Source organism: Pyrus communis, chromosome 7 (genome assembly GCF_963583255.1).
Source record: "Pyrus communis chromosome 7, drPyrComm1.1, whole genome shotgun sequence".
Classification (NCBI taxonomy): Eukaryota; Viridiplantae; Streptophyta; class Magnoliopsida; order Rosales; family Rosaceae; genus Pyrus; species Pyrus communis.
In genome coordinates, this window is record NC_084809.1 from 3,411,162 (window position 1) to 3,431,599 (window position 20,438).

Genomic DNA, 20,438 nt, shown 5'->3' on the forward strand with positions numbered 1-20,438 from the left:
ATTATTATTTAAGTGTTAATTAACGTACTTATTTCTTATTAGTGACACATAATTTGATTTTCAAATTTGGTTTAAAAATTTGATCTCCCTGACATTATCCTAATATAAATGTAGCAAACGAACTTTGTTTCGTTTCCACACTTAAGGATTGGATTCAATCAACACCACGACATAGTCAAGGAGTGGCGCTTTAGTTACCAGCGAATGCTTCCCCCTCGAGTTTCCGGTCCAATTTTACATGCAAATGGGAATCGGCAGTCGCTTCAATTTAAAGAATTTTCATTACTTAAGCTTTATAAGGTTACTTATAATGTAATGGAAAAAAGCATCCAAGAACAACACAACAACGGGGTTTGTCTCAATTCTCAATTTTAATGTAATGGAAAAAATTGGTTATAAACAATTTGGAAAGTTAAGAAGTGCTTTATTGGCTTAACTCATTTGTTTATGCAATATATGCCTATATATGGGTATTCATGGTTATAGAAACTATATATTGGTGCTAATCTTTGAAAAGGTTGCAGAAGATCTTGTCAAGCTTCAAGATTTACAGTGTGAAATGCACGATTCGATGGGGCCGAAGAAAAGAAAATATATTTACAAAAGCTTTTGCTCCTCCAAACCCCTTGAGTAATATTACTTCATCAATGACGAAACCCTACTTTATGTTGAACAAATAGGTTGGGCTAATTATAATTGTAGTTATGAGAAGAAGACCTATAAGAAAATTGTTAAAATATCTTCAATTGGAGGTGAAAAATGCATTAAGTTAAGGTATGTTGTATTTTTGGTTTGCTGAAAAATTCTTTAATAGACGAGATATAAAAAACTATTTTGGTCGAAAAATGTAAATAAAGATGTAACTTTACATCCTTTGAAGGTCGGTGTCGTCAGTCAAAGAGAAAAATGTAAATAGAATACATCTCTCCTATTGAAGATGATATTCATAAGCCTCACAATAGGATAACAATAATATGGTTTAAATTCGTCTTTAACGAAAATTGAACATAAGACCTCATTACAAGTGAAGAAGAATATCACTAGACCATAGTACTAAGTGACATCGACAAAGAGGTTATTTGAGGGAGATTGTTAAGAGTTGTATGATTTAATGTTCCGGAAGCGTCTACTGTTGTCAATAACGGGATTACATGTTATGGTACAAACGGGTCAAAATAACCCATTAAAGTACTGGCAATAACGCGAATGACGCATCGAATATTAACATCATCAATAACATGCACCTCATCCATTGAAACTCACTTGTGTACCAAGTTCGGGCGACCCGAAACTATGGATCCACTTCTGCAGAGCTTTGCATGTTTGCCAAATGGGCCTCCTCATCTGAAAATCACTTGCGTACATAGCAACAAAGCTCTTTTGGATAAGTTGAGCCCAAAACTTGTGAAGGAGACAAGAGTCCTTACACATTCCCTTACAACATAACCCACTAAATCGTTCGTCTCAATTCTCAATTTACATTTTGTTTAGCCCAGCAACACGGTTCAAGCATTGTAGATTTAGACTCCGAGGTCGGATTTTGAACAAAGCATATTGTTGTTCGAATATTTGAATCATCACTTGACACTTTGAATAAGAATCAAACACCCCCATCAATGGAGTTTTACAGTTGGGTCTACCAAAAGTTGCACTAGATGCTGGAAAGCAAACAACCACAAATTACAAACTACACCTTTTTCATATTTCACCCCATATGCCTATCCTAAAACATAATCATACTCTCATTTCTCTCTACTTGTTTCTCGACACTTGCGGAACATTTTCTTGTCAAGCTGGGAGGACAATAAAAATTCAGAAGACCAATTGGTATTAGAATTGACAAGGAATAATTTTTTTCCTTTTCTCGTCTTTATATTTATCTTTTATTTTTTATTTTTCAATTTTCATGAGGATTTGGGAAGAGGCCTCCCTTGAATAAATGATCTGAAAAGCTCAAGAGCTGCTCTTGGCTTGAAAAGTGGAACTTCATGACCTGCTCCTCTCACTGTTGCAAATGTCAGCCCTTCGTAAACCTCTGTCCACCCTCCGACCTTCACAGCATATACACCATAAATTATATATATATATATATATATAGTTATCTATCGTTACTCAATTTTACAATACCAGATTAATATTTTACTGACCTGCTTCTTAGTATACCAGGGGTACCATGGAATTTTGGTGGCCAATTTGAGTTGTGCAAGGGAATATCTAGTGGCTGTGACTGGCACCACTGAGTCCACATCTCCACTATATATATATATATATATGCATATATGCATCAATTCAGTAAGTTATAATCATGAATGAATATCATACGAGGAAAGAGTTTGATAATAAATAAAACAGTAATTATAGAGGTTAAATAATATACCTGAAAACCCAAATCCTTAAACCAGCAGTTATCATATCCCTGTAAATAGGAAGAACCGATACATCTGTGTCGTTCCAGTTTCGATTTAAAACCTCACTGCAATTTATATCATCAAATAATTACACAAATTAATCAGCTGTTAACTAAGATAAACGTAAGCACTCCCTCCACCTGGAAAAGAAATGAAAAATAAAAAAGTTGGAGTTGTATTGATCACCTGCAAGCAGTCCACTTATAAGGAATTTTGGTTATGTTGGCATGGAGTGCTTTCTGTACATCTGGCCTGTTGTAATAAAGTTCAGCATATTTCTCCGTACAAGGATCATAGCCGGATATTTGCCGGAACATCTTGAGATCAAAAGTAAAAAACGGAATGATTTGTAAGTACATTCTTATTAATGTGCAAATAATCGAAGATACTTGACGAAATATTTGTATTATATATACCGGTCGATGAGGCAAATGCATAGCAGTCTGCCTTGTAGAAGTTCTTGTGCTTCCATCGGAGTTGTTGCACGGTGGTGCGTAAATGTTATACTGGTCTATGTTTCCAAACTCTTTATCCATGGCGTAGCTATACAACGACTCACATTGATCTGAGTTCTTCTGCCTCCTAAAATCGCATGTGTTGATCAGCTGTTTATAGGTTTTATCGGAGATCATTGCATGGCTCCACCAGTATGTCACCGTTCCTAGGTTATCGTAGTAGTTGTCTGTCACTGCATTACCCACCTGCATTTTGCGTTAACTAATTAATCTGAGGTAGATTGACCAGTAAGTTCGACAGTACACATCTACAACATGGAAAATTCTATGGTACAACCGCGAATGATCGATCACAGAAAACTTTTTTTAACTCATGGATCTCAAAGGGTTCTCATATATTTCATACTGTATAGTTTTATGAACTGTTAATTAATGTGTTCACACGTTCGTATAATAGAGTAACGTTAGTCAAATATATAAGCTATAAGTGAATGTTAAATGGATTAGAGGTGAATTAAATTTGATGTATACCATTATTCCTTTAAGATTGATTGGGTGTTTGGACTGTGAATTGTATGTCAAAATTGCTTTGGCTAGCTGAGGAACATAATGTCCTGCATAGCTCTCGCCTGTGAGATATACTTCTCTGCCCTTGTATCGTGGGAATCGATCCAGCCATCGGATTATGAATTGCAATGAGTCCTTTGCTGAAATATAATTAACACCCCATTAAATCAGTTTCGCATACCCTTATTCCAATCCAAACACAAATGAAAATAAATAAGGGTAATGCTATGCAAACCAAATGATGTGTCACCGATAGGAAATAAACATGTTAATCAACACTTAAGTAATAATTCAATCATCAACAACCACATAATTTGTTTTACAAAATTTGATTTAAAAGTTTGGACGTCTCTGATTAGCCAGTAAGTAAACCACGTTGAATGAAATATATATGTATATATTAATTGTGTAGAGATGATCAATGGGAGTTGCTATTAACTAGTCGGGAATATTTTTGCTCACCATCCTCAAGTGGTAATCCTCACCATCTTATTTATCATCATTGGATGTATTTAAATTTCGAGATCTGTGTATTAGATAGACAAAAATCTCAAAATTTAACTTATTCAAAAATGATAAATAGAATGATGAGCATTACTACTACTTAAGGGTGGTGAGCAAAAATAAACCGTAACTAGCTAGCACTAAAAAAAAACAATCATATGCACTCACTTATTTTGTACTGTTTTTACTAGAAATGAATGATTGAGACTCGAATGGTTTCTTGGAGTGTCTATAGCAGCCCCACCAAATTAGTATGCCGCATATATAGACAACAATGCTGAAAGGGGGCATGCAAAATTAAAGATCATCAAACTCGTCGCAACTAGGAAAAATTGGTTCTCATCTTAATTCATCAAGGCAATTTATATGAAAAAAGAAGAAGCAATAATTGAACAGAATTCCACGTGTTAATTATGGAGCAGTAGTTGTTGACTCTTTCCATAAATCATTTACTATAATTAATAAGTTGGTTAGCTAGTCGTGATCGACATAGGTATGGCCCTAGTACCTCCTACTCAAAGAACAATCATAAGCACTCGGTGCTTAAAAGTTAATCACACACTGATGCACTTGCAGATGTGCATAAATCATTAAGTGTGGTGCTAATTAATCAACTAATGATGCAAATTAGGTTAACGATAATTACCAGTGCGGCGATCACCGGTGTCAAAGAGATCAGAGGAGCGGTTGCTGTAGGAGAAGCCGACCCCGGCTGGAGTTTCCAAGAACAAGAGATTGGCAACTGTGTTCCATGAGAACTTGTTCAAGTTTAGTCCTGAAGCACTCTTGTTTATTCTAAATGGTCCTATCTCTTCCGATGCACCATATGCCACAGAAGAGCAGCCGGGACCTAATTTATGCAATCATGAAAATATTCACAGTTGTTAGAAAATAGTGAAGGAACTATATATATCTTATTGATTAAGAACTGTGAGACATAAAAAATATCGCATCATTTAACTGCGGTTTACATCCTATGATTTTAAGGAAGAGTGCAGAATGATGACTTTATTTTACTAAAAACTTCCAAACCTTATTCCAAAATGGGACTTTCTTGAGTGCTTTGAATTTCCTGGTATTCTGGGTATTTTAACCGTTAGATCATCGTTTAAAATACAAAAATTAAGATAATGGTTAAAACACTCGGACCACCCAAGAATTTTGTTCCAAAATCATATGACAGACTTTGTCCTTTGGTGGATCTAATTAAGCTGGGTAAGCTTAATTAGCTACTCATGTGTGTGCAAGGATATATTAATGATGCCCCAGTAGATACTGAAAAGGTAGCAAACACAACTGCAACTGGCTATGGCTTAATAATTGAAGTTTGTTTTTGGTTGCTCTCATAGCATTAAAGACTCGTTGTCAACACTATCCATGCAATTCAAGTCTAGAATTTTAACTTCGGCAAAATTTTGGATGTAACTGGAATATATTTTATTTCTGATTTATTTCTTTTATCACGTGACGATAGGATCTCTCCAATGTGTCTATTAGAGCTTGAAATGGTAAAAGGTTGTGTATGAGTATGTCTCTGATATATGCAGTGGTAGTTGGGCCATCATTCTTGGCCATGGGTAGGTCATGATATATGCAGTGGTAGTTCTGGGTTCCTATATTTTTATCCCATATTTTACTAATTTTCTTTTCTTTTTGTTCCTCATGTGTATAAAAAAATTGAAGCTAACTAAAAAAAAAAAAAGGAAACTAAATAAAAAAGAAGTTCATGGCCGATTAATGCATATAAAAACCAAGCAAAATATTTACTTGCAATCTAAGCATGTTCATAAATTTTTTTACATAGCCATATAATTACATGTCGGCAACCAAATTTCCCTGTCCAATTAAAGCGTAAATAAGTTAACCAACTAGCTATTGGTTTATTGATATTTCTCATTCACAATGCTAGAAAAGATCCCAAGTTTAAATCCAGCTCCAATAATAAATGAAGAAAAATATGGATAAGTTAACCTACCAACAGTACAAATGTGGCAAAATATGAACCACATATATTAATTGAGCAATATAACAGTCAGTAGATATTGAAAAGATTTCCAGGCAGCCAACTGTCACTGCTAATCAACGTTGATATTGTCTCGAACTTTAGAATTAATTACCCTAACTATAGATGTAAACCCTAAACATATATTGAAGATAAGTGGTTTAGAATTACCTCCATTGAGCCAAACAACAAGCGGCTTTGACAAGGGATTGTGGGCAGCCTCAGTGAGCCAGTAAAAGAGGGATCTCCCAACATGTTGATTTACTGTCACGTATCCTGAAAACTGCTGAAACGAAACCTTGGGTTGTCCGGGAAGTCCCACAATCCTGTCGGCTTCTTCTTCTTTGTTTACAACTCTTCCTCCTCCACTTCCATGGCTGCTGCACTTTGCAGAACTAAACAGCCCAAGAATCAAAACGGAGATTAGGATCTGCGTTTTGCCCATGATAACCATGGCCAGAAGGAGGAGGAGGAGCTGCTAAGCTAAACTAGCAGAGAAAAAAAAAATATATTGTAGTATATAGCACTCCTCCTAGTTGTGTGTATATGATGGGAAGTAAGACTCTGCTATTCAGTAAGGATTAAATAGGAGAGTAAAATAATGAACATGGCACCTAATAGAATGGGAGTATTATCTAGGGCAAGCACTCTTACGAAAAGACATTTATACCCTTATAAAAACCTATATTTTGATGTAGTTTTTAGATGTACAAAGAAACATTGTCACATGATGGTATTGTTTCACTTCAAACTATAGCTCTCCTGTATTTGTTTCTTATTAATGTACATTATATAATATAAACACATAACCATATCGTCTGCCTATATTATATCATATGAAATAATAATACGATGTGATAGTGTTCCGAGTATACACAAAAAGTTTCTCCAAATTCTGGTCAAAAACCAGATGTCCTTGGCAAGTAATTATTGATTAGCAGAGGATTATGGGGAATGAGAGGGGGTGCCCTTAAACTGGACCCAACATAAATTCTTTGTTTTTTCTATTGCTAAATGCTAACGGTTGGTGTCTTAATCTTGTCTTAATTATTATAGGGAGGAATGCTTGGGATCACATGGTTTTCGCATGCCCATGAAACAGTCCCTTTAATCCTCCATTAATTCCTCTTGTATTCATATACCACACGAGAGACGACTTTGACTAGCCTACACCTAAGCTTACTTCTTCTTCTTTTTTTCATTTTTTAAAGTTTTTTAATTGATTTCTCCATTTTCTTTTTCTTTTTAGTGTTTTGTAGTTTGGATAACATTTAATATGAGTTCATTCTGATCAGATTTTCTTTTAATTCAATTAAAAATATAAGAGAAGTGTTAAGGAGACATCTTAAAAGTTGTACGGGAATTAATGTTAAGCTATGGGATAACGAATAATCATAAAGAGTCCCATTTAAGAAAAGTTTCTTCAACATTTCTTATATAATAATACGTCGAATTATAAGGCGGTTGGGGAATATTTAATGTGATAGCAAGATTATTAGTTTGGCACTTCATGTTGCGGCCTCCGGCAATTATTGTTCATTGGAATTTGGAGGTTAGCTTGAGTAGAGCACACCATAAAAATGGCAGTTAAACTGCTAGGGTTATTTAGTGAGTATGCACTGTGATTTTTAGTTGTTGAATTATTAGTTATTTGGATTTTTGGCCATATATTCAGCATTTCATACACGTGAATTATGTTAAAAAACTACTTAGAAATAAATTGACTTCGTTGAAGCATAGGCATACTACTTATTCGATCTTCAAACCAAAGTTGAATATTACTACTAGAGAATCGAACCAGTCCATTCTACAACTTTTGAAACTGCTAGTTAACTTAGTATTATGAATTTCAAGACAATTTTATGAATATGCTTCGAAAATGAAACTACTTTCTAATACTTGTTGGCAAGTCCCACTTCTATTGTCATTGACACATAAACATCAACGATTAACAATTCTTCACTATGTAAAAGTTACACACACAGTATGAAAGGGCTCTTGTCTAATATTAGACCTATATAGTAACAAACTATAATTTCTAGGTTTTTTAGCCAAAATAGTCTCTAAGATTAGTATAACTTCTTACTTCTGTTTCTAAGATTTAAAATCAATAGAAGTGGCCTATGAGATTGTTCACCGTAAATCATTTTGGTCCTTTTTTGAAAAAAAATTCGGTTAAATTGAAGAAACCACCAGTTAAAGTACGAAGGAGTTGATTTGACAAAATACCCTCAATTTAATGGAGATTTTCACAGAATGGCTAAAATGATTTACGGTGGACAATCTCAATGACCACTTCTATCAATTTTAAATCTCAAAAACAAAGTAAAGAGTTATGCCAATTTCAAAAACTATTTTTACTAAAAAAAACTAATATCTACATCATATATTATGTGACGAATAAAAAACTTCCTTTTCCGGAAAATCTTCAGAAAGTAAGTATATTATATGGTGGGGAAACATGGGGGCCTAAGCTTTTTCCCATAAGCTCTCTTTACGTGCACGCGAGGGAGGGTTTCATTGACATCTAAAAAATAAAAATAGCATGGTGTGTGTGGCCATGAGGATGATGATAGCAGCTGTTTTGGCTTGGCATTGCCTTCCAAAGCTTGAGAATATAACACGACCTTCAACCCCCTCCACTATTTTGTACTTAGCCAAATTTAGCACTGTCGTTCATAACCATCATAACCTCCTCCAATATCTCTATCTCCACAATCATTATATTTATGCCCCTAGCTTTCATCAAATATTTCTTTTTCCATATCTTAATATTCACTGTATTTATGTGCTTAATTTTGTTTGTACTTGTATATATTGTGCAGATCCCTTTTGGGAAGGTTGACAAAGACTTCTTATTAAAACAACCCTTCTAAAATTTCTTTTTTTTGAATATATATAGGGTTTAGAATCCGGGACATGCGCTTTTGACACTCGTTTTGTAGGATCAACTTCGTAATGTGTTTCAACGATCCGAATTGTATATATTTGAATGCATCATTCATTTATCATCTTTGCCAAATATTAGACAAATCCAAAATCATTAAGACATTCATTTGGAGTGAAGAAAATGAACGAATACAGTTTTACAAAGAAACACTAAATTAATTCTGTCCAACAGTCATATAGTTTCGAATTTTGGTGATTTTTGGTAAACATAATCCTTGAAATAAGACATAAAAGATAAACAATTGGATTGTTAAAATACATTATTGTACATGCATAGTTTGTTATATAGAGCCATAGCAAACTAGCTAGCTGGTATAGTAGTACTAGTACTAGTATATATAGTTGTATACATTATATAATATACGTGCATGTTAGATAGTAAATATATGTATGTCAGTAAATCGATAGTAGAGTAGAGTAGGCGTAGATGACCGAGGAGAAGGTGAGAATAATGATGGTATTTATGACATTTAGTAGAGAGCAGAGTGCAAATCAGAAAGTAGTTGGAACTTGGAAGTGGGAGATATTGAAGGTCCCTTCAAACGAGCAGAGATGAAGCAAACTCATAGAGTTGAGTCACTTTCAGCGGTAGTCAATGCTACCGTCTCTCTCTCTCTCTCAATACTCAACCTGCAGAAACCTTGAAATGCTCGTATTAGGGTTTTTGGGATACCCTCTCGATTTTATTTAGTTTCCTTCGAATAAAAACTAGGGTAATTACTAATTAGGGTTTTGGGAAACCCTAGATCGTTTTCCTCCAATATTTGTTGCAGTAACTTTTCATTTTCCTAGCCTATGAAAACAGTGCAGTTAAAATCATAACATGCAATCTATTGCTTCTCACATTCATCCACTCAGAAGGTTCGTATCTCTTTGAGTCTGTGTGAGGGGATCTGATCATCTGAAGGAGTGGGATTAAAGGCACCAGATTCAGTTTGGAGGGGTCCCACTGATACCTATATATGTGTGTGTCACTGTGTGTCTATGTATGTGTGTGTGTGTATATATATTATAGATGCGTGGTTCTGAATGGTGGTTGCGAGCCTGCAACTGCATGATCAGTATACGTACTCTGTGTAATCCAAAAGCTTGCATCACTAGTCTCCATTAATCGATGCTGCAGCTAGCGAGTGCTGGCTTATCTGCAGCTATCTTTGAACCGTAACATAACTTTGATGTCCAGAAAACTGAAAACAAAAAACAAATGCATGTTGCATCATATCACTCATCAGCTATAGCAGCTCATATTTCGTTCCATCCACGGAGTTCTGATCCAGTTTGACTGCTGAGGACAATTGGGTTTATGGCTAATATATACGGTTAATTAAAATAACAAATATATACTTTATCCATTTAGCCATTCCTCCTCTAACAATGTATATGTTATTATATTAAACTGGACAAAGCACAATAATTGTTTTCAGTTTGTTTTTATGAACTTCATGAGATTTCCAGGACCACCCTCGAGAGTAGCCGGAGTAGGCAGACTGCACAGGCCCCCACCTAGGAGGGGTTTATTATACACATATGTGTGTGTATATATATATATATATATATTTATTTAAGAGGTGTAATATTCACACACTATTTGATACTTTTCACATACCTTTTTAATTTTTGGCAGTCAACTCGGATAAAATGAAGAAGATCAAATGACAAAAATTAACAAGAGATGTGTAAAAAGTAAAAATGAATGTTAGGATAGCATATCCCTATATATAACTAATGTTATAAAATGAAAAGATTACAGTCATTGAATTTTTGTTTAATACAATATTTCACTGGGATGAGCGGCTGGGCCCAATGTTTGTAAAATTTAATTATATTATACAATTAATTGAATAAACTACAATAAACTTGTCTTACACGTGAAATGTCAAGCGATTCAAACATGTTACGTTGTCTTGAATAACAAACCTGTTTACTTCTTTTGTCTCACTCCCCAGAGAGCCAAACACCAAACCCTAAATGGCCAAACCCTTTGGCCTTTGTCGCCTTCCCCAAACAAACACCAAATTCTGAACACCCTTGTTTTTTTTAGGTTCCACTTGAAAGGTTCGCTTATGTCACCCAAATTGTTAGGGTCGATCCTGTTGAGGTTTGAAACTCAAAAAGCTTCCAAATATAAATCATTTTGCACGGACGTTATCTTGAACTTGAAATCTCCAATAGAAGGCTCATCATCGTTAATGCGAAATGGATTTTGCTTTACATAACGTCATAATATTTTAAGGTGTACTTTATAATATCATATTATAATCATGCTTTGCAATTAAGTTTTGACTGAACCATCATATTTCAATTTTTTGACTACATCATATTTCTTTGATCTAAATTTCTATGGGGTTCTCGAGCTAGCATAGGAGAATTTAATTTTTAGGTCTTATTTTTTATATTTTAATTAAAAATTTAACGGTTAGGAAATTTGCAGTTAAGAAATTTAACAGTTAAGAAATTTGAAAATCTCTTCTTTCAATTAAGTAGTGTTCATGGTAGCTCTCTTAAGTGACTTATGTGGGTTTGACTTCTTAATTATTAAACTCAAAATTTTGTGCTGAAACTTGATTGCATCTTACTTCTGTCTGATCTGTAGACAAACAGCCAGCTAGGTTTAGATCGATCGATCGCTTTTTTTTTTTCTTTTCCAATGATGATATAGATGGTTTTGCAGGATTAGTGCATGGTCCGCGTAGGGTTCGAAGGCTGGGTTAGTCAAATTAAGTAATCTTTTCAACTCTACTCCGCAAGGAACTTTCCTATCATGACTCAAAAACTGCGGAGGCTAGCTATGTGATGGATGATGTGCAACAAACTATGATATACAGTACAGATAGGTCAAATGGTGCCACAGGAAAATTTTTGACTCAAAATACATATAGGATATATATATATATATATGTATGTATTTAAATGCTACAGTACAATAAAATTATTTAATACGCAATCTAATGGAGGTGGATTCTATCTGTATAAGAAAATGTGTTTATTTTACGTGTTCAAATATATATATATATATAGCATTGTTACGTTCTATAGGATCTTATTATAAATTCATTGACATATCCAAATCTCATGACCTTTAAACCCTAATTCAACTCGGCTCACAAATTGGAGGAGGACTTATTATAGGAACATATATTTCTCGTCCCGTGGTATTTTAGTACAATAATACAATGTTACGTATAAATTTCTCTCCACATAACATTGTGTTATTGAATTGAAATGTGGTAGTGAACACGTTTGATACAAGTTGTTTTTCACGAATTGACTCATAATGAGTTGTGCAATTAGATTTGGAGGCATAATTAATTATCCAGGATTGTGGGCATGGTATCCGGGTTTAGGTCAATTGAGCTTGTGGTCAAGCTCAAACTTCATTAATTAAGAGATGAAATAACATATCAATCTGCCAAGTGTGAGAAGAATATAACAATATTTACGTATAAAAATCAGGCAAACGTGTATGTTTCGTTGAAAAGAATCATCCCACTAAAAAACTATATGATTTTGCAGTTGGTCACAGGTCAAATGAGGGCATGCAAATTGCAGCGAGATAGTGGGCTTGACTTGATTAGTAGCTTTGCTTCTAGTTGAAGATGTATAATGATTATTGACCAAAAAAAACAAAAAAAAAAGAAGATGTATAATGATTAATGAATTAGGATGATTTAATTTGGGTCCCCTGCTGCTTTGGTAATGTGCTAAAAGCCTAAAATACCAACTCGATTCACGGATCCAGGGATCATGTAGAAAAGATGCCGTCAGTTGCCGAGCTATGTAGTTGTATTAATTGTATTAATATGACATTAAAATAAGTTGATGTTTCATCGTAAAATTAATTGGAAATTTGGAAAGTAGCACTAACTCAATTTACGTATAAGCACATACAAGATCTTTTTTCCTATCAATGTATGATTCATTGTTAACACTTATTGAATCATGTTCAAGCTTGCTACAGTGTACATGCATGCTTTTGTATGACATTAGGGGTGGCAAATCAACTTGTTGGGTGATTAATGAGCACCCATTAAGATCCATTTAGTTTGATTTCACCTTACATCATCATCATCATCATCAATACCAATCTCACCTCTATATTATAGTGATATCAAATTAAACGGGTATTAATAGGTAACAACCTAATAGGTCGGTTTGCCACCTCTACATGACATGTTTTTCTAACTTGCTGATTTACTGTATCAAAGTCTTAACAGTCAGTTAATACTATGCTAATTATTCATTTGAGTACAATACTCTACGGATATAATGTTGTCGATAAACAATGAAATATTCACGATAATAATCTCAATTTGGATGAACTTTTGCAATCATTATTTTTGAACGAACAAATGAACGGTTCATTATCATCGATATATTTTATTCTTTACAAAAAGTTCTTTTTTCATCTATTATTATTTTTTTAAATACAATTAAACCTCAGAGTTAGTACATGTCCTTAGTAAGAATCCACGATTACCATAATACGTAGAGAGCTATTATCCGTATTCCAAAATACTCATTTTGTACTTATAAAAATGCATTTTTTTTTTTTCCCTTCCTTACATGGTATGAAAGATGATTTGTTTGTAGTTATATTCTGAATGGGTAGAACTATATCAATTTGGGTATTAATTGGACCTTTAGATGTTGGGCCTCCATCCCAAATACTAATTTCCTACTAACTTTATTTTGAATCTCAAATTCGACCAAAACCTAATCTGACAAAGCCAAAATTCGACCGTTAAAATTTTTTATATTCCTCATTCCAAACGGTAACCTCTCACATCAAATTTGCACACTTCCTCTCGGTGTTTAAAATCCTTCTGAATTTATTAAAGTTTTCAGTTCAATCTTCTCTCTCACGAATCACACTATGGAGAACCTACCAGAAGTGCCTCCTATGAGCCCAACTCAGCCAGAGAAGACATTTTCCGAGTGCATAACGCCACCACCTCCGCTTCAACACAAGGATGAAAATTCTCAAAACTCCGGCAACGATTTACGCAAAACCACCATGCCGGATCGCCTTAAGGTCCCCAAGGCATTTAAATTCCCAGAAAGGTATTAAATCTTCTATTCATATTGACATATAAAATTATAGCACATGCACACATATATATTATCGATAATATGTCGATATTGATGCGGTTTGTTCTTGATTAGACATCCTATACATGAGATTTATGATTTATGTATGATGTACTTTTTAAAATTTTGTAGGTATACTAGCCCAACCGATATGATAATGTCCCCTGTAACACAAGGCCTTCTTGCCAGAAACAGAAGGGGTGGTGCCCTCTTGCCCCCTAGCATAAATCTACTCAAAACTCCTCAAGGTACATACATACATACATACATACATACATATTATATCACTGCATGAACATTATTAATAATCGTGATGCAGAAAATTCAATTGGGCTTTGTTTTTTTTGGGGTCACTGTAGCAGATTCAGGAATTGAAGGTGTGGGATGTGGTCCAACTTCTGAATTAAAGTTTGGGTGCGATAATTGAAGGCTATAAGGAAAAGCACTTTTGGGACTTTTTCCAACAGCTTTTTTTCTCTGTTTGTTTCAACTTCCACTGTTTCAGGCTCGGTGGAAGTTGATGGTTGTATGTGATTTTATCAGCGTGCATTTTGGAAACAGTAGTGTTTCTGGTGAATGAATGATAAGATTTTTCAACATATCCTCCTCATGCTCATTCACACTCACTCGTGTTCGATTGTACCAAAAAACTTGTGTCAATGATTTTGTACTTGCCCTTGTTCTAGTTGAAACCATGCCTTATTTCTGTTAGAATTTGAGCTTTCGACTCAAAACCAATTGACATTGTGTATCTAGACACAAGATCGTTTATGCACTTTATGTAAGACTTTTATCTCGAATGTGGGATACTCTCAACATGTCTCTTTAGCCTAACACGTGTTCAATTTTTGTTGGGTGGCATGAGAACTCGTATGGCCTAACACGTGTATTCATGTGAAAATAGTCTCAACATGTCTTCTTAATCTCTCGAGCCTAACACGTGTTCTAGATGACGTGAGAACACGTATATGCTCTTGTAGGATGTTACAAAACAAAACTATCCCCGAGGGTGTAGCTATTACAATTTGTGATTATGCTTTACTAACTACTAATCTCAGTAAATATAATCATACTCTTAATTCCTTGAGCCAAAAGAAAAACTTTTAATCTTCAAAGGCTTGAATGATTTTCTCACTCCATTCGAACTTCGTACCACTGGACTGAACCTACATCTCCATGAATTTCAAGTTCACAAACAGACCTCACTAGATAAGAAACGGCGTCGTCGATGCTTTCGAATCTTGCAAGGTCAGGAGGAAGGTTCTTGGCTGGCCAGTTCTCCAGCCAACCTTTTAACTTGTCCCTCAGCTCATCCTCTGAAACAAACTTCTCATCCTCTCCTGGCTCCAGTAACACATAAGTTTCACTATTATGGTATATCCTTCTCCTCCTCACTGCACAAACCTGTCCAAAAATTGCAACGCAAATTTTCAAACTAGGATTTCATGCCGAAGTAAAAACTTGTCCTCGTTGATTCAAGCGGTATTCTACTTTAATTGAATCTTAACTACGGGGAAGGAGTATCCACTCTAGCCAACATGACTACGCCTAAGTTTGCTGACAAAGTAAAGGTTTTGATTCCGAATTTCATGTATACATGAATACACTATTCTTTTAAAGGTACATGAATACTAATATTACCTTGACTGCATCTCTTTGCACACTCCTTGTTTTAAACAGATTAAGATGAACTGAAGAACTCATGTACTCAGACTCATCATTTTTTCCTGTTGCCATTAACTGCATCAACGGAGCTCGAATCCGGCGCTTTGTACCTTCTTTACCTGCAAGTATAATGCTGTTAGTGATGTTAGAATATGCTAAGTGCTCAAGAACATAAAGTAGTAAATGCAAATTGTATAATCGACTGAATTTTTCGAAAAGATTGTTGGGTCACTGGTTATATACAATTATGCGTCTGTCTCTCTTATCACATATACATTAATAACGTCGTTGGTGATAGGGCATTATTTTCTAAAATATATATACATTTAGTTTCAAAATGTCTAGATATAAAAAAGAGCAGAGCTTACAGTTAAAGGCCTGAAATCCACCATGGAACAACTGCTTCTTCAAAGCTCCTTCCATTGAAACCATTTTTCCTGCAAATTTCAGCTTCTTGGTTCTAAAATTCCAAATCCAAAAGCATGTTGAATCAAAACAAGATTTTGCAGATAACATGTTAAAACTCAGCCTCTGGTAGTCTAAACTTGTCACCCTCATATTCCATTGTATTTTCAATTCTACCCCTCCCTTCCTCAGACAATTTTTACTTGGGCTTCAAAATCGGCCAAGCCAATTAAGCCCATGATATCAAATGGGCCTACTCCACAAGTGGGGCCAACTTCTAGACCCTCTTCTTATCTTTCCCGCGTGAACCGGTTGGTTTGTCACTTTTATCTTTTTGGTTCACAAGAGTTCCTGTCAGTTAGTCAGTTAGTAAAAATGGCAACAGAAGAAGACCTTCCATCTGATCAGTTTGTTACTTTTGTTTCACAATAACAAAGTAAGGAACCCTCCGAGGTTGTCTCCTTTGGCACCCCATTTTATCTCCTTTGTGTCCAAGCCCCAAATTGTACCATCTTTTGAATCACGATAACTGTGATTTTCGAGGGTATTCGGCTTTTATCTCGAAGATCGTCTGGGTTTGATTTGAGTTACAGGTTCGATATCGAAACGGGTTTTCGAAGATTCAAGTAATGACCTTTTATTTACATGTGTTGATTATTTTGGGTTTCCATTTCGTGGTAAGTTTGTTGCTCAAAACCCAGTTTCCGGAATCAAAGATATGCATCTCTTAGGGTTTGCTTTGTGATTAATCTTTATGCATGATTCAGATTAGGGTTTTGCTTGAAATTTTGAAAGATTTTTGTATAAGTATAAGATTGTGATGTTTATTCTTCTTCTATAATTTACTTTTATTTACGGGGAGAAGGGTTCAAACTTGGTTGCACAAGGCATGCATACTACCCTGACAACTGACTTAGCCTACATCTGGATATGATTAGGATGTTTAAAGTGCTACCATATGTGAAAGTATGCTTGTGATGATTATTGAAATGCTGCATTTAGCCCTCAACGTGTTTGCTTAAAAACCAGCAATTAACCAGATTTTTGTTCTTTCATTTTTGTTGTCATATTGTGTATAAATAGTTCATTATTGTTGATATTGTTCATACCATGCAGTTAAATATCAATTAGAGACAGGCTTTGAAGATAATCAACTGTTGCAAATTATAAACTCATGGATGATGCGTATAGGGATGAATGTGGTAATAAGCATCTAAGGGTGAATTTTGAAAGCAATGCGGTTAATTACCGCCGAAATTCAAGCTGCCCATCATCCTCGTCATCATCACCATCATCGTCATCTCCACGTTCATCGCTGGAATCATTTGTCAATGACAAAAAAGATGGCAACAATCCATGCGTAACAACGACACGACCAGACGAGGAGTCTCAGGGGGCTCTATCATTACCAGAGGGTTATTCTTCTCCGAATCTGCCTGGGAGCATGCAAAGCGGATCATCTGCGCAATCTTCTCCGTTTCAGATGATGGGAAGGCCTGCAGGATATGACCCGAGTCGAATCCCATCGAATATTTTCGCCAGTAAACCGCCAGCAGGCATGGATTGGAGTGTTGCTTCAAATGAATCATTGTTTAGTCTTCATGTGGGGAACAACAGCTTCTCGAGAGATCAATTCGCTTTGCTGAATAAATCCGGAGAGCTTTACAAATCCGGAGAGCTTTATAAATCCGGTGAACTGACGAGGCATGATGAATACATCTACATTCCAACTCCACTTCCCACAGTTACTGAGGTAGAAACTATTGAAATAAAGATTCACAATGTGGAGAAAGAGAAGGTTGAAAACAAGGCTCCGAACGTGGGGGCGAAAATCGAAGAAAATGAGAGTGCAAATGTGGAATATAAGGTTGAAAGCATGAGGGAAAATGTGGAAACGGAATCAGTAGAAGAAACAGAAGGACCAGATGAATCTGCAAAGACAGAAGCCGTCAAAAAGGAAAAGGTGCCTCTTATCGGAGAAATTCAGAATCCTGCTGCTTCATACCAATCTGATGGGAGCAATAACAGCACCAAGTCATTCCAGTTTCCAGTGTAAGCATTGTTAATTTCATTTCCATGCAGATAGGATTATCTGGTATTTATTCACTCTACAATGCAGGAATAGAATACTCGAAATCTTGCAAATTGAGCCTTCTGAAGGGAAGGCAGTCCCTCTCAAATTTAATCAAAACATATCATCCAAAATTTCAGGAAAATTACTGCATATGATTCTTGCACAATATTAATTCTTAGTGCAAGACGTCCCTTCTTTATTAAATGACAGATTTGTATCAATGTTGTTGATAATGTATCAATAACTTGTCAATACGCTTTGAACTGATAACAGTAAGTATTTTTCAGGTTGGCAAGTCATGATGTTGAAAGCAATATCCCTGCAGAAATGAACTCAGGAAAGCTACAGTCAGCGCACGCACAGCAGGAGATGCATAAGCAAGTAGGGACTGAAGCCCCCGAAACACCCCTAAAGGCAGCCACAACTCAAACAACTAGTTGGTTTTCGTGCTTCTGTTGTTGCACCGCCTGCCGTTGATCTAAATAGCCTTCATAGGTAATCTGATGCTTTGGATTTCAAAGTTGCTTCCTGCCCAAGTTTCAAAGAATCTCATGGCTTGTCCAAGTGGTGGAGTTCCCCTAGGGTTAGATTTGTAACTCCAACTAGGGTTTGGGTTGAAGAGAAGCCACAGAAAAAGAAGAAACCAAGAGAGTGATGAAAAAGTGAAAGTTGATGTACATAGAGATCTATACTCTATGACGTTTAACTGTAGATTGAAAAATGTTGTAGATAGATCTATATCATGTACATAGAGCAGTTGGTTTTTCACTTGACACTACCATTGATATATACTTCTGCTTAAAATGCATCTAATTTTTCGGTTTGGTGTGTATATGGTGAAATTTTAATTGAACTCTCCAAATTTTTCTCGTGCACACAATCACTTATAGAGAAAAAATAGTCATTTTAAGCCTAGTTCAAGGGCCAATTAAGTTTCAGTTCCCTTAAAACGACATTTCACCAATGCACATGGGCAAATGTAGAAAAATTTGACTAGATTGGAGTAAGATTGATAACAAACATAACCACATTGGTATTATCAAGTGTTTTTTCGGCACATGACCAGCATTTACATATACCTCGTAAGAATGCAATTCGGTCAGGTCCATGAAATATTACCATTGTTGTACAACTATGTTATAGCACATGCTCTAATAACAATACGTGACGGTATGTGATACTACTAGGTGTTTAGTGTGCAAGTTAAAGAACGTCATTCCTACGTCAGGATTGTGTAATCTACATGTTCAAATTTCAACATCTAAGTTGGCTTTTTCTTATGAGGTGGAGGTGTGAACTTTCTGTTTAGGAACTTTAGGTACGTGACAAAACATCTAAAAAGCAACCCATCTGGATGCTGAGAAAAGCCTACAATTTTTATATATGCAGTTGCTTTTTCAATAGAGTATGTTTATACGTGCATCCTTTGCCCACCATATATATGATAATTTATGTAGAACTTTAAACAAAGAATTTGAAAAGCAACACTCTTAATTTGAAAAACAACACTCACGGAGAACTAACTGGATTGTTGGCAGCTGAACGAACGGGTCCAAGTTTCATATTGGGAACGAATTTTCAAAACTTCTCGAGTTTTGGCAAAACCGCTTTCGGGGGTTATATCGTCTAGTTGAAATGTATGAAAGAGAACGTTATTTTAGAAGGATGATACCAAATTTTATTGCAATGATCGTATAACTCAATTAGTTAAGAGCGTTTACTTTCGTATGTAAAACTCTGAGTTTGAATCCGCAATTGTATATATCAAATAAACAAGTTCCGTTCTATTGATAAAGACTTGAAAACCAAGCAATTAAGGTGGCTTTGCTGGTGCATAAGATATAGGATCTTCTCAATCAACTAAACCCTTATTATATAACTCACGCTAGAAGGAAAACAAGATGATAGAACTTCCGCAACTCTTTGAAAATAGGATTTTATCAGGATTGAGTATCTTATTTATTTTGTAATAAATAAGCAGTATCAATCTTGTTTAGAATCGAGAAACCAATCATACATGCATTAATATTTTTAGTTATCTAAACAAAAAAAGTCTTCAAAAACAACATAAGGACATAGACACTGAGAGCATCATGATCCTTCACCAACATTTATAAGATCCGTGATCTTGTAATCATCTTTATAACACTGTTCTCTGATGCGGAAGCAGTAATTTTTAATCACTTACGCCATAAATCCGTTGTTGTGTAGAATCAATCTTAACCACGAAATAAGGGATAACAATCTTTATTTGGTGGAAGGAACACATGCACTTCTCTACCCGGGATTTTTCTCTTGTTTTGGGTAAAAGTAGTATGTAC

The 20,438-nt window shown here is 35.3% G+C and overlaps 4 protein-coding genes across 5 annotated transcripts; 2 read left to right on the forward strand and 2 right to left on the reverse strand.

Moving 5' to 3' along the window:
- Positions 1 to 1,503: 1,503 nt before the first annotated feature.
- On the reverse strand, positions 1,504 to 6,457 carry LOC137740918 (serine carboxypeptidase-like 25). Its single transcript, XM_068480723.1, has 8 exons — positions 6,108 to 6,457; positions 4,581 to 4,784; positions 3,395 to 3,570; positions 2,825 to 3,109; positions 2,595 to 2,725; positions 2,378 to 2,473; positions 2,148 to 2,253; positions 1,504 to 2,051 (listed from the first exon to the last, which is right to left on the reverse strand). Exons 1-8 carry the CDS (start codon positions 6,388 to 6,390, stop codon positions 1,905 to 1,907), a joined length of 1,428 nt encoding a protein of 475 aa, XP_068336824.1. The 5' UTR covers positions 6,391 to 6,457; the 3' UTR covers positions 1,504 to 1,904.
- Positions 6,458 to 13,688: 7,231 nt separating this feature from the next.
- On the forward strand, positions 13,689 to 14,572 carry LOC137738667 (uncharacterized). 2 transcript variants are annotated; one of them, XM_068478140.1, is made up of 3 exons: positions 13,689 to 13,946; positions 14,106 to 14,221; positions 14,333 to 14,572. In XM_068478140.1, the coding sequence occupies exons 1-3, from the start codon at positions 13,759 to 13,761 to the stop codon at positions 14,398 to 14,400; spliced, it is 372 nt and encodes a 123-aa protein (XP_068334241.1). In that variant the 5' UTR covers positions 13,689 to 13,758; the 3' UTR covers positions 14,401 to 14,572. The 2 variants fall into 2 exon arrangements, with proteins under 2 accessions (XP_068334241.1, XP_068334243.1); XM_068478142.1 differs by having other exon boundaries at positions 14,336 to 14,572.
- A 280-nt stretch (positions 14,573 to 14,852) lies between these two features.
- LOC137741074 (protein CHLORORESPIRATORY REDUCTION 7, chloroplastic) lies at positions 14,853 to 16,108 on the reverse strand. Its single transcript, XM_068480879.1, has 3 exons — positions 16,007 to 16,108; positions 15,615 to 15,757; positions 14,853 to 15,377 (listed from the first exon to the last, which is right to left on the reverse strand). The coding sequence occupies exons 1-3, from the start codon at positions 16,068 to 16,070 to the stop codon at positions 15,105 to 15,107; spliced, it is 480 nt and encodes a 159-aa protein (XP_068336980.1). The 5' UTR covers positions 16,071 to 16,108; the 3' UTR covers positions 14,853 to 15,104.
- A 1,059-nt stretch (positions 16,109 to 17,167) lies between these two features.
- Positions 17,168 to 18,874, forward strand: LOC137738831 (uncharacterized). Its single transcript, XM_068478304.1, has 2 exons — positions 17,168 to 18,095; positions 18,405 to 18,874. The coding sequence occupies exons 1-2, from the start codon at positions 17,218 to 17,220 to the stop codon at positions 18,592 to 18,594; spliced, it is 1,068 nt and encodes a 355-aa protein (XP_068334405.1). The 5' UTR covers positions 17,168 to 17,217; the 3' UTR covers positions 18,595 to 18,874.
- The last annotated feature ends 1,564 nt before the right edge of the window (positions 18,875 to 20,438 follow it).

Coding starts and splice junctions, on each gene's coding strand:
- LOC137738831 (XM_068478304.1), top strand. CDS start 17,218: ATGGATGATGCGTATAGGGATGAATGTGGTAATAAGCATCTAAGGGTG. Junction 18,096..18,404: donor AAGTCATTCCAGTTTCCAGT/GTAAGCATTGTT, acceptor AGTATTTTTCAG/GTTGGCAAGTCATGATGTTG.
- LOC137741074 (XM_068480879.1), bottom strand. CDS start 16,070: ATGGTTTCAATGGAAGGAGCTTTGAAGAAGCAGTTGTTCCATGGTGGA. Junction 15,758..16,006: donor TGGATTTCAGGCCTTTAACT/GTAAGCTCTGCT, acceptor TTATACTTGCAG/GTAAAGAAGGTACAAAGCGC. Junction 15,378..15,614: donor TGCAAAGAGATGCAGTCAAG/GTAATATTAGTA, acceptor ATTTTTGGACAG/GTTTGTGCAGTGAGGAGGAG.
- LOC137738667 (XM_068478140.1), top strand. CDS start 13,759: ATGGAGAACCTACCAGAAGTGCCTCCTATGAGCCCAACTCAGCCAGAG. Junction 13,947..14,105: donor GCATTTAAATTCCCAGAAAG/GTATTAAATCTT, acceptor AAAATTTTGTAG/GTATACTAGCCCAACCGATA. Junction 14,222..14,332: donor TCTACTCAAAACTCCTCAAG/GTACATACATAC, acceptor GGGTCACTGTAG/CAGATTCAGGAATTGAAGGT.
- LOC137740918 (XM_068480723.1), bottom strand. CDS start 6,390: ATGGTTATCATGGGCAAAACGCAGATCCTAATCTCCGTTTTGATTCTT. Junction 4,785..6,107: donor TGTTGTTTGGCTCAATGGAG/GTAATTCTAAAC, acceptor TGCATAAATTAG/GTCCCGGCTGCTCTTCTGTG. Junction 3,110..3,394: donor TCAATCTTAAAGGAATAATG/GTATACATCAAA, acceptor CGCAAAATGCAG/GTGGGTAATGCAGTGACAGA.